This window comes from Rana temporaria, chromosome 5 (genome assembly GCF_905171775.1).
Source record: "Rana temporaria chromosome 5, aRanTem1.1, whole genome shotgun sequence".
NCBI lineage: Eukaryota > Metazoa > Chordata > Amphibia > Anura > Ranidae > Rana > Rana temporaria.
The window spans coordinates 98,400,365-98,414,647 of record NC_053493.1 but is presented as its reverse complement, the minus strand read 5'-3'; the positions used below and the strand labels follow the sequence as shown (position 1 = coordinate 98,414,647).

The 14,283-nt window shown below is 43.0% G+C and overlaps 1 protein-coding gene across 1 annotated transcript in view; it reads left to right on the top strand.

Annotated features, from left to right (window-relative positions):
* Positions 1–14,283, top strand: part of JAZF1 (JAZF zinc finger 1) — a 355,941-nt gene that overhangs the window by 313,209 nt on the left and 28,449 nt on the right. The window contains exon 4 of the mRNA XM_040352925.1: positions 9,750–9,919. Coding sequence (XP_040208859.1) covers positions 9,750–9,919 — 170 coding nt within the window. The remainder of the gene's footprint in view (positions 1–9,749; positions 9,920–14,283) is intronic.

The following is a 14,283-nucleotide window of genomic DNA, read 5'->3' as shown; positions in this document are numbered from 1 at the left end:
TCTGTTCCTGGATAGTGTTAGTTGGTTCCAGCACTCATAGACACTGGGGCTCCTGGGAGCCCCTAAGACAAGGTACCGGTGCAAATACCCACGCACCCAGGGTCATTCTAAAACAGAAACTGGTAACAAAATGGCTTTATATTTCCAAACGGTCCAACTGGCTTTTTTTCTAGGAAAGTCCGACCGTGTCCGACCGTGTGTAGCCTCCATTTGACTTTTTTTTTCGGATGTTCTCTTTTTTTCCGACGGAAATCACGGCTGACTTTTGCCGGGTCAAAAGTCCGACTGTGTGTACAAGGCATAACTGCCCTTTTGAAGATTTTGGAGCCAACTTTTTTCAACAACTGTGCTAATTTTATGTGCATCCCCATATATTAATCCAAAAAATATATTCAACAAATTCCTTTGACAAATTCGAAATTTTTATGGAAACAAATGGTAAAGATATATATAAGCTTTCAGGATAGCTCAGATTTCTTTGTCAGGCTTTTTATAGCCCAAAAAGTTTGCATCTTTAATAACTCAAGTTACTTAATAAAGGTAATCACTTGAACTCCGAACTTTCTGCAAATATGTTGAGTATCTTTGCAAGATAACTTTCTTCTTGAAGGTGCCATATTTATTATTCCTTCCTGTTTTTCTTTCTGAGATGTAACTGTCCCAAGACTTGCCGTGCTGAAAAGCCTGGTGCAAGCGATCGAGCCACCATACATTATCTGATAATTATATTCCCAAGTAGGATAAGGGAGGGAGAAATTATTACAGGATCATACCCACCTGCATTCTACATTTCTGTTGCTTACAAAGGGCACACTTTGCAAATAAGCACTTCAGTCTGACTTTCCAGAAAATAGTTAATCAGAGCCAGCCATTTAGCATTTTAAGATGGAGGTCAGCAGTGGCAGCCAACATAATTCTCTCATGACAACTGGCCATAAATCAGTAGAACTTCTTTCAAAAATATTCGTTTTTAGAACATTTGTTCGATTTTCTAATGGTCAAATCGTCATTCTTTTTCGATGCTGGGACATGAAAATTTGAAGGACCAGTGTGGAAAATGTAATTGAACAAACAATATTCTAATGCCCTGTACAGACGATCGGATATCTGATGGAATCTAAACCAATGGATTTTTTCATCGGATATCCGATGAAGCTGACTTTCATCAGTCTTGCCTACATACCATCGGTTAAAAATCCGATTGTGTCCAATGCGGTGACGTAAAACACTACGACGTGCTGAAAAATATTAAGTTCAATGCTTCCGAGCATGCGTCGACTTGATTCTGAGCATGCGTGGATTTTTGAGCGATGGATTTCCCCACAGACGATCTTTTTTTTCTATCGTTTTTTTAACCATAAGAACATTTTAAAACAGGTTCTCTTTTTTTTCACCGATGGGAAAAAAAACAATGGGGCCCACACACGATCGGTTCGTCCGATGAAAACAGTCCATCAAATCAGGAAGCTAAAAGTAAAGGAGTGGCTATTTTAATATCAAACAGAATACCATGGGCTCTAACGGATAAATATGTGGATCCGGGACCTTTTTTTGATACCCCATCAGTTGCTACATTTAGTACAGGAAATTTCAATAGGGAACATAACATGGACAGACCATGCACCAGTTATGATGGAGGTAACCTTGGGGGGGGGAACTCAGTCGTCAGAGTGGAGCTGGAGGTTAAATGAGAGCTTATTACAGAACCCCCAAATAATGGAAGATGTAACAAAAGAAATAATGTGGTATTTCCAGATAAATGACAATGAAGAATGTGACCCAGGAATGATATGGGAAGCCCATAAATCTGTAATTCGAGGGGTCCCAATTAACCAATTGACACTTAAGCCCCCTTCCCAACCAGATCAATTTTCAGCTTTCGGTGCGCTCACAATTTGAATGACAATTACTCAGTCATACAACATTGTACCCATCTGAAATTTTTGTCCTTTTTTTCACACAAATAGACCTTTCTTTTGGTGGTATTTGATCACCTCTGGGTTTTTTATTTTTTGCGCTATAAAAGAAAAAAGACTGAAAATTCTGTAAAAAAAAATAAAAAAAAAATCTCGTTTCTGTCATATTAGCAGGTTATTTCTCACACACTGCATATGCATGCCACAAATTACACCCCAAAACACATTCTGCTATTCCTCCCGAGTATGGCGATACCTCATGTGTGAGACTTTTACACAGCGTGGCCACATACAGAGGCCCAACATACAGGGAGCACCATCAGGCATTCTGGTGCACCCAGGCCAATTCTGACATTTCTCTCCTACATGTAAAAATCATCATTTATTTGCTAGAAAATTACATAGAACCCCAAAACATTATATATGCTTTTTTAGCAAAGACCCTAGAGAATACAATGGCGGCCATTACAACTTTTTATCTCGCACAGAATTTTCGCAGCAATTTTTTGAATGCCTGTTTTTTAAAAAAAACTGTTTTGTGCTTGAAGAAAAAACAAAACAGTAACGTTAGCCCAATGTTTTTGCATAATATGAAAGATGAAGTTATGCCGAGTAAATAGATACCTAACATGTCACCCTTCAAAATTGCACATGCTCGTGGAATGGCGCCAAACTTCGCTACTTAAAAATCCCCATAGGCGACGTATTGCAAGGTATCGGAGTATTGCAGGGTATTGCGGAGTATTGGGGTATTGCAGAGTATTGGGGGTATTGCAGAATATTGGGTGTATTGCAGAGTATTGGGGGTATTGCAGACTATTGAGGTATTGCAGAGTATTGGGAGTATTGGGGGTATTGGGGGTATTGCAGAGTATTGGGGGTATTGCAGAGTATTGGGGGTATTGCAGACTATTGAGGTATTTCAGAGTATTTGGGGTATTGCGGAGTATTGGGGGTATTGCAGAGTATTGGTGGTATTGCAGAGTATTGGGGTATTGCGGAGTATTGGGGTATTGCAGAGTATTGAGGTATTGCAGAGTATTGAGGTATTGCAGAGTATTGGGGGTATTGCAGAGTATTGGGGGTATTGCAGATAATTGAGGTATTGCAGAGTATTGGGGGTGAGGGAGTGAGTATTACCGCGCTACCAAGAAGTGGGGGAAGGGGAAAAAGGAAGGGGGTACGGCTGTGCCACTGAAAGGTGTATCAGACCATAACAGATATAAAGAAAAGGGTAGTGCTGCGCTGTAAATAGGGAATGGGGTACAAGTGTAGAGGAAGTGTAGCAAATCCTTATATGTAAAAAGATACAGTCTGACTAAAGATCAAAATGACAATGTGAAAAAATATTGACATCAAAGTTAACGTGCGACAGTGCAGCTAATCCAGCTGGCAAAAGTAGGATAATAAAACGTGACAGTGCTAGTATCATACAGTGTAATACAATAATAATTGGTGTACTGTTAACCAATGGGGTGTACAGCGTGCATAACACAACACACAGCAGTGACTGAAATAGGCTAATTTAAATGTCCATGCAACAAAAAGCCTATAAGCATAACGAATGAAAAATCCAAAAATAAAAGTGCAGGTGTAGATGCCAAAATAACGTGAAGAAAAGGTAGGTTTCCGGTGTTCTCTTCAAAATAAGTGAGGATGTCCCCTTACCTTACTGCTGTAAGGTAACAGCATATCAGCCCAAATACACTTTCTGGTCGTGTCCGCATAGGATGTTATCCGGATGGACTGTAATTGAAGAGATATGCGTACACACGATAGGTTAGTCTGATGAAAACGGTCTGATGGACCGTTTTCATCAGACCAAACCGATCGTGTGTGGGCCCCATCGGTTATTTATCCATAGGTTAAAAAAATAGGAACTTTTTTTGCAAAATTATCTGATGGTTAAAAAACCTATAGAAAAAAACGATCGTCTGTGGGTACGTCTATCGGTTAAAAATCCACGCATGCTCAGAATCAAGTCGACGCATGCTTGGAAGCATTGAACTTCATCTTAATCAGCACGTCGTTGTGTTTTACGTCACCGCATTCTGACACGATCGCTTTTTTAACTGATGGTGTGTAGGCACGACTGACCATCAGTCAGCTTCATCGTATAACTGATGGAAAAATCCATCAGACCGTTTTCATCAGACTAACCTATCGTGTGTACGCGGCATAAGAAGCAGGTTAGACAAATGATGTTGGAAGCTATACATACCTATATGTACGTTAAAACAATTCATGTTGAAAGCTATGCATACCTATACATATGTTATCAGCAATTCATGTTGGAAGTGATATGTACCTACAGTATTAATGCTTATATTGTTTAATGTGGTTTAGATTTCCCATGATGGTTTTCTATGTGCTTCTGCTTTGTTGTGTCACTCTATGCAGTATAATGTAACCTGTCCGTACGCAGTCTTTAGGCTTCCCTTTGATTAAAGAACAGTAGTAAAACTAGGCCCCCCTCGGGTGCAGCTCCCCTTCCGACAGTTTGATTAATAAGCTTAAAACACAAATTGAAATGAAAAGAGAAATGAACTCCAGGTGCCTGGACACCTTGTGCTGTGTACAAAGAGCCGGGCCAGCCCAGCCATACAATGCCATTCATTCCCACACCTGAGGGATTGAAGTGAGCGAGCGTAATTGCTGTAACTCTTATTAATGTTCTGACATAATTCCTATTAATTCCACAGGGCTAGTAAATGCATTAGGACTTGTCAACATATTATTTGACACAGTTTATGATCTGTAGAATTATTCTCCTCTGGATTGGGCAGCACTGAAGAAAGGGCCTGCTCTTTACCTCGGAGAAAGGTCTTTTCAGGCTGGCCAAAAGCACTTTTTCAAGGTGGTGAAGCCTGAGCTTTTAATCAATAGCTAGCAATGTCTTTGGTGTTAATGGTGTAGGTAACATGTTTTAAAGGGAAACTGAAGCATGCATTTGGTGGGTATACATTTCAAGTTGTTATTGCAAAATCATCTTACTGGGAATTTCAGATTGTACGTGCTTTCTTAGCTGTTTGTAAGTCAGGCAGTGCAGTCGGTATCCCTACTTGATGACTGGAGTGAGAAAATAAAGCACAGGTTAAGACATGTTCACATTTTTTGCAGTAAATATTTATACTGACTGTTGCTTAAAAGTGTATGACAAGTCAAAATTAAGAATACATATTTTTTACATTTCTACAGTTCATGCATATTTTCTCATATTTTATCCCTTTAAACACACTGCAAGTACGGGAAATTAACTGTTGCTGTGTAAGAAATATAGCATGGTCCTATCTTCTTTCATATGACAACTTGCTGTCATTTTAGCTCTGAATTCCTAAACGTGTTGTTATCTCTGCCTATTTCATCTCTGATTGTTTACAAGACCTCTCTTCATCTCTTACCCCTCTCCACATCTCCGTAACCACTCTTCGTCTCATAACCCCTCTCCACATCTCCATAACCCCTCTTTATCTCTTACCCCTCTCCACATCTCCATAACCACTCTTCATCTCTTACCCCTCTCCACATCTCCATATCCCCTCTTACATCTCTTACCCCTCTCCACTTCTCCATAACCCCTATTCATCTCTCACCCCTCTCCACATCTCCGTAACCACTCTTCATCTCATAACCCCTCTCCACATCTCCATAACCCCTCTTTATCTCTTACCCCTCTCCACATCTCCATAACCCGTCTTCATCTCTTACCCCTCTCCACTTCTCCATAACCCCTCTTCATCTCTTACCCCTCTCCACATCTCCATAACCACTCTTCATCTCTTACCCCTCACCCCTTCTCCATAACCCCTCTTCATCTCATAACCCCTCTCCACATCTCCATAACCCCTCTTTATCTCTTACCCCTCTCCACTTCTCCATAACCCCTCTTCATCTCCTACCCCTCTCCACATCTCCATAACCCCTCTTCATCTCCTACCCCTCTCCACATCTCCATAACCCCTCTTTATCTCTTACCCCTCTCCACATCTCCATAACCCCACTTCATCTCATAACCCCTCTCCACATCTCCATAACCCCTCTTTATCTCTTACCCCTCTCCACATCTCCATAACCACTCTTCATCTCTTACCCCTCTCCACATCTCCATATCCCCTCTTACATCTCTTACCCCTCTCCACTTCTCCATAACCCCTCTTCATCTCTCACCCCTCTCCACATCTCCGTAACCACTCTTCATCTCATAACCCCTCTCCACATCTCCATAACCCCTCTTTATCTCTTACCCCTCTCCACATCTCCATAACCCCTCTTCATCTCTTACCCCTCTCCACATCTCCATAACCCCTCTTCATCTCTTACCCCTCTCCACTTCTCCATAACCCCTCTTCATCTCTTACCCCTCTCCACATCTCCATAACCACTCTTCATCTCTTACCCCTCACCCCTTCTCCATAACCCCTCTTCATCTCATAACCCCTCTCCACATCTCCATAACCCCTCTTCATCTCTTACCCCTCTCCACATCTCCATAACCCCTCTTCATCTCCTACCCCTCTCCACATCTCCACAACCACTCTTCATCTCATAACCCCTCTCCACATCTCCATAACCCCTCTTTATCTCCATCCCCTCTCCTCTCCTCATCTCTATAATCCCTTCTTATCTCCTCCCACTCTCCATAACTGCTCTTTATCTCTTCCCCCTCTCCACATCTCCATAATCCCTCTACATCTCCTCTCCCTCTCCTAATCTCCATATCCCCGCTTCATCTCCTCCCCTTCTCCTCATCTCTATAACCCCTCTTCATCTCCATAACCCTTCTTCAACTCCCCCCCCCCCCCCTCTTCTCATCTCCATAATGCCTTTTTATCTCCTTTTCCCTCTCCTTATCTCCATAATACATCCTCATCTCCTCCGTTTCTCCTCATCTCCATAACCCCTCTTCATCTCCATAACCCCTCTTCATCTCCATAATCCCTCTTTATCTCCTACCCCTCTCCACATCTCTACAACCACTCTTCATCTCATAACCCCTCTCCACATCTCCATAACCCCTCTTTATCTCCATCCCCTCTCCTCATCTCTTTAATTCCTTCTTATTTCCTCCCACTCTCCATAATCGCTCTTTATCTCTTCCCCCTCTCCACATCTCCATAATCCCTCTACATCTCCTCCCCCTATCCTCATCTTCATAACCCCTCTTCATCTTCTCATCATCTTCATAACCCCTCTACATTTTCTCCTCGTCTCCTCCCCCTCTCCTCATCTTCATAACTCCTCTTCATTTCCTCTCCCTCCCCTAATCTCCATATCCCCCCCCTTCTCCTCATCTCTATAACCCCTCTTCATATCCATAACCCCTCTTCAGCTCCTCCCCCTCTCCTCATCTCCATAATTCCTTTTTATCTCCCTTTCCCTCTCCTTATCTCCATAATACACCCTCATCTCCTCCCTTTCTCCTCATCTCCATAACCCCTCTGTATCTCCTCTCTGCATCCATATAACACCTCTTGATTTCCTCCCCTTCTGCACATTTCCATAACCCCTCTTTATCTTCTCTCCGCATCCATATAACACCTCTTGATTTCCTCCCCTTCTCCACATCTCCATAACACCTCTTCATTTCTCCTCATCTCCATAACACCTCTTTAGCTCCTCCCCATCGCCATAATACCTATATATCTCATTATCTCTATAATACATCCTCCTCTCCCTCTCCACAATTTATCCTCATGTCCTCACCCCTCTCCTTATCTCCATAACCCCTCTTTATCTCCATATCTCCTCATCCCCTCTGCCTCTTCTCATCTCCACAATCCCTCTTCATCTCCTTTCCCCTCTCCACAATTTACCCTCATCTCCTCTCCCTCTTCTCATCTCCATAACCCCTCTTCATTTCTCCTCATCTCCATAACCCCTCTTTAGCTCCCCCCCCCCATCTCCATAACCCTTCTTTATCTCCTCCTCTCCATAACTCGTCCTTATCTCCTCATCCCCTCTGCCTGTCCTCATCTCCATAATCCGTCTTTAGCACTTTCCCCTCTCCATAATCCCTCCTTGTGTTCAGGCAGAGAGCATAGGAAGTTATCAACTCATAAGAATTCTTGAAAAATGAATGGATATTTTAGCACTGCTCAAACAGATCTAACAAAAAAAACTTTAGCAGTATATTTAGCAGGCTAAAAAAGAAGCAAATAAAAGATGTTTATTGTTGGGGTTTACATACATTTTACTAAAATAACGTTGTTAGAGGTGCCTGAGCAACATGCTCCCTGTATACCCAAATTCCTTACTATTTGTAATAGGCCAAGCTCTGACACTTCAAATTAGGTGTCAGAGCTTGTTTGCTCCCCCTTCCCCACATTCTTTCTGGTCTATCACTATAATGGGCTGTGTCACGGCGGGCCAAATGAATGTATGTATTTGTGAGGTGATGGTGGGGGGTCTGTAGGGAAGCTCTATCACTACAAGGACTTCAAGAGCTGCACAGCATTTGAACATACAGAGAGAGCAACCAGTGCTGCTAAGTGGTCACACTTTATACCTGTTGTCAGCTTTTTTGTTTTTTATATATGATATATAGTAGTTCATTAACATTTTTGTTAGTTTTAGCATATACATTCATATTTTGTGGTACATTTATAGCCAAAGAATTCTCACAAAGACATTGGGGGAGGTTTACTAAAACTGGAGCATGCAAAATCGGATGCACCTCTACATAAACCAATCAGCTTCCAGGTTTTATTGTCAAAGCTTAATTGAACAAGCTAAAGTTGCTAGTTGATTGGCTACCATACACAGATGCACCAGATTCTGAAGCCTCGTACACATGACCGAGGAACTCGACGGGCGAAACAAATCGTTTTCCTCATCGAGTTCCTTGTCAGGCTGTCGAGGAACTCGACAAGGCAAGTTTCTCCATTCCCGTCGAGGAAATAGAGAACTTGCTCTCTTTTTGGCTCGTCGAAAATGTACACACGACCGGTTTCCTCAGCAAAAAAATATCTCCCAGCAAGTTTCTTGCTGATTTTTGCCGAGAAACTTGGTCGTGTGTACGAGGCCTGAGTGTTCCAGATTTAGTAAATGTCCACCATTGTCTGACATTAGGAAATCTATCTAATGTGCTGTCCATAGTGACCAAACAGAGCCAAGCTGGAGCAGAATATTCCAGCTAAATCCTGTTTTTATGGATATTAATGCTTGTGTGATATTTTCAGTTTTGTATTAATGTTTACTATGGGCATCCTTAATTTCTAACTTATAGTTGTCATATACTGTATAATATTGCTATAAGTATTACTATTTTTTTAAAATGGATATTTGGAATTTGGAGGTACCTATTGGCAATTAAACGCCGCCAGAATACATCTGGACAGTGGGACAGCCTGCAACCGATCTGCTCACACATTGCCCCAGGGCTAATAGCTTGTTATTATTGGGCTAAGTGGTTACTTATGCTTTTGAGCTGAATATTGCATGCATATATTTCCCAGCATGTTAAAATTAACAGCAAAGTTTATCATTCTACTATAAAAAAGAGAAGCAATCTGTCCCAGCGGTGTACAGTCTCCATGAGCACCTATGGATGTCTCACCGTTAATCTCAATGAATAATCTGCTCATATCCTGCAACATAAAGACAATCAGAATTGCTGACTATATGAATTTCCATGTGTTACCCCCACCTCCTGAAACCACTGGAATTGTATACAGAGTCAATGCATTCCCTAGTCTATTTCCACACATAATTGGAATGTGTGAGAGTAGTATCTTATATTGTCAAAGTACACATTCATATTCGGATAATGCTGGCAGTATGTTTTATATGGCACAATGATAATTTATTCTGATTTCCTATCTTCCCCCTCTGCAGGTAGTGAGTATGACGAGGAAGAAGTGGACTACGAAGACTCAGATAGCGATGAATCCTGGACCACAGAGAGTGCCATTAGCTCCGAAGCAATCCTGAGCTCCATGTGTATGAATGGAGGGGATGAGAAGCCATTTGCCTGTCCAGTTCCTGGGTGTAAAAAGAGATATAAGGTAAAATGGAAAATTAAGTTTTATTGTAAGAGGTTGTAAAATCAACAAGAGACACTGAAAGGTAACTGCTAACAGGTTTTCTCTGATTGAGTTATGGAGTACAGCTTGTATGATGCTGAATATTTGATATAAACCACCACATAAAATCTAATAAATTATGTACAGCATATTCTGAAGGATCTGCTGTAGATCTATAGTGGTGGCCACATTTGACCAATGTGGCCTTTCAGTAATGTGGTGCAGGGAGCAATAGAGGACTTGTACAGGAACTACAAGCATGGACAAGTGAACGTATCTTCCACTCTAGTTTTATTATATACGTCAGATACATGCATGCTCAGTCTTTGTATGAGTATGTTAGATTATTACAGTGATGGCAGACCTTGGCACACCAGTTGTTTTGGAACTACCGTATTTATCTGCGTATACCGCGCACTTTTTCCCCCTTAAAATAAGGGGAAAATCGTGGGTGCGCAATATACGCCAATACCCGCTTCCAGCGCTGTGTTTGAAGGCCGCCGCCGACATATACCGAGCGCAGTACACTCGGCCAGGCTTGGCTCCGCTCGCGGTCACGCCCTGTGCCGCCCCGAGTGTACTGCGCTCGGTATATGTCGTCGTCGGCTTTCAAAGCGCGGGAAGCAGGGATCGGCTCAAAAACAGCGCGGGAGAAGCGGGGAGGACACCACCAAGGCTGCAGACGGACGCCGGACCGGACAAGGCCGCCGATGGACGCCGGGCAAGACACCGACGAGGGGCATTCAAACTGTAAGTATTTTCTTTTTTTTCCTGAAATTTCCCTTCTAGGTTGGGGGTGCGCACTATACGCCGGTGCGCGCTATATGAAGATAAATACGGTACATTTCCCATGATGCTCGTGCACTCTGCAGTGTAGTTAAGCATTATGGGAAATGTAGTTCCAAAACATCTGGGGTGCAAAGCTTGGTTCGCCATCACTGGATTATTATATAAATTAAAGTGCATCTAAAATAAAACGTTTTTTTTTCCGTTTTTTTTTTAACTCTATTGCGTTTTTATTGGTGTCTTTGTCCCCAGTAGTGACCATTGTCACAGGACTGAAAGTGGAAGAAAATCTAAAATGTTGAGTTGTTACCAAACCAGGAATTGTAGGGAAATCTTTCAGTGTGGACGCTTCTTCCAGTGATAATTGTCCTTTATTTTGGTGTGATTTTCTCTTGCTCCTGCTCCTTTTCGGGCAACAAGCTTCACAGGATACGATTTTCCGCATGATAAATCGCATCAAAACCGCATTGTGTTTTAGATGCCATTGAAGATAAGTTTTGCTATTGTAGTGTGTTTTGAGTTCATGGGCAGAATCGCAGCAATTCTGCTGCAAAATCAAAAATACCCAGGTGTGCATGGAGACTAAGGCGGTTATTTCCGAAAGGCAAATCCACTTTGCACTACAAGTGCAAATTACAAGTGCAAAGTGCACTTGAAATTGCACTGAAAGTGCACTTGGAAGTGCAGTCGCTGTAGATCCGAGGGGGTCATGCAAGGAAAATAAAAAAACAGCATTTTAGCTTGCACATGATTGGATGATAAAATCAGCAGAGCTTCCCCTCTTTTCAAATCTACCCCTCAGATTTACAGCGACTGCACTTCCAAGTGCACTTTCAGTGCAATTTCAAGTGCACTTAGCACTTGTAGTGCAAAGTGGGTTTTCCTTTTGTAAATAACCCCCTTCGTGTAATTTCTCTCTGTTGTCTAGTTCCTCTGTTATCAGTCACTTCTGACAAATTTTCCTGACACCAAGAACTAAAAAGGTGACAGGGGAGGGATCAGTCTGTGGTTGACAGACTCAACTCTGTTCCTGTGTGCTGTATGAAGGGAAGTGGAGCTTCCCTCCAGTCGGCTCTTAAGGCCCCGTACACACGAGGAGACATGTCCGATGAAAATGGTCTGTGGACCGTTTTCATCGGACATGTCTCCTGGGAGCTTTTGGACTCATGTGTGTACACTCCATCAGACCAAAATCCCCGCAGACAGAGAACGCGTTGACGTAGAAGACACCGACGTTCTCAAACACGAAAGTGCAATGCTTCCACGCATGCGTCAAATCAATTCGACGCATGCGCAGGATTTCTGGACGCTGGTTACACGTCTTAACCAGACATGTCCGACATGTCCGATTAGGTGTACTAACCATCGGACATGTCCGACGGACAAGTTTAAAGCGGACAAGTTTCTTAGCTTGCTAAGAAACTTTTGTCCGCTGGAAACCTGTCCGCTAGGTCCTATACACGGTCGGACATGTCCGCGGAAACTGGTCCGCGGACCAGTTTCAGCAGACATGTTCGATCGTGTGTACGCGGCCTAGGGCTCTTGTACAGTGTGTAACTGCAGCTCTCCGCCCCCTGCTTTCCGAGTCTGTGAAAAATCCTTTTCATGAAAATGTGTGCTGGCAACATGCGGGTGTCTCATTAACAGGCGGGTGTCAGTGGTTTGGGGACTGACTGTACATTTAAAAACAATCATCGTCTAAAAAAAGTGTGGAATCCCATTGGGGCGTCCAGGTCGGGGGAGGTCATCACAGGCCGAGGACGAGCCTTGTGGGAATTGACACTTCCTAAATCCATCCCTCGCTGCAGTAACTGCTTGTACCACTTTAACTTCTGCAATAAGGATTGTATATGTTTTATGATTTTGTGATCGGGTCGCCCTTTGTTGGGCGCTCGGTCACACCATGTTACCCTTCTGTTTATGCTGTCTTAAAAACTCAATAAACCTTTATTGAACCTAAAAAAAGTGTTCCTTATCACTTTAGGTGGCTAGCTGTGGCTCATCTCACAAAAGGCTGCTTTAAGGGGACACTATATTTAAAGTGTTACTAAATGTATATGCAGTAAATGCAGTAAAGCATGCTTGTTATACTTACTGTGAAACCTAAGGGGTTAATCTTCCGCATTGTGTAAAAAGGCTGTTTGATTCTATCTTCTCTGATCCTCCCCTGCTTCCACAGTCCCCAATCTATCTCCTGATAGAACAGAGCCTTGGGGGCACTCTGCACATGCTCAGTTTGGTGTGTATTGCTATTTTTTTGTGAGGGTGCATGTGATCAGCACTGTCCAGACAGAAAGCCAGGGGTCATTCAGCCTCATAGGACAGTCAGGCCCCATACACACGGGAGTATTTATCCGCGGATACGGTCCAGCGGACCGTTTCCGCGGATAAATCCTCTCAAGGATTTCAGCAGATTTTAATGCGATGGAGTGTACTCACCATCGCATTGAAATCCGCGCCGAAATCCTCTGGCGATGACGTGTCGCGCCGTCGCCGCGATTATGACGCGGCGACGTGCGCGACGCTGTCATATAAGGAATTCCACACATGCGTTGAATCATTGCGACGCATGCGGGGGATCCCTTCGAACGGATGGATTCGGTGAGTCTGTACAGACCAGCGGATCCATCCGTTGGGATGGATTCCAGCAGATGGATTTGTTCTGCATGTCAGCGAATATCCGATCTGCTGGAATCCATCCCAGGGGAGATATATCCGCGGCTAAAGATCCGCTGGCGTGTACACACCATAGGATCTATCCGCTGAAACCCATTTGCTGGGATTTATCTGTGGATGGATTCTATGGTGTGTATGGGGCCTTAGAGGAGAATGAAAACCCCTCCTACAAGCTTTAGCCTCATAGGACAGTCAGAGAAGAATGAAAACTCCTCCTACAAGCTTTAGCCAAACACTCATAGAAGTCATAAGACTGCTATATACTGCTGATGAGAAAAGGTATTTAGCCATTTATAGTTACTAAAATAATTGCATTGCCATGTTCTGTGTACTGTGGGAGACCAGATATAGCGATTGCAGGGTCCTGGGTTTAGTAACACTTTAATATTGGAAATTCAGCCTACAGAGGGTCTCTTTTCTTTAATACCAACCCCACTTCCAGGGATGGTGGGGCCAGAGCAAAGGAAGCCCAGGACCTTGCAGCACAAACCCTCTGGCCAGGTGCCAATATCTTCATCAAAGCCCAATTCTGGACTGCGATGACCTCACTTCTGGTCGCACCGCTAATCACTTTTATTAATTTAGCCGAGCTTTAAGACTCCACTTAACAGCTGGCCACAGCAGAGTAATGGAACCTTCTCTTTTGTTAGAAATTCAATGATTGTGAACAGATCGTTCCTGCTTACTTTACAAACGTAGTACCTTCTCTATTGATTTTATTGCATGGTTTAGGATCTCCCACACGATACATGTTACAAGTCTTGCTTGAGGCTTGTTGAAAATTCTGTTCTGCTCCCTTCCATGCACACCTTAATCTTTTACTTGACAATATAATTGCTGGCGTTTTCAGCTGCTTTCCTAATTGCCTTTGTCCCCTGTTTATG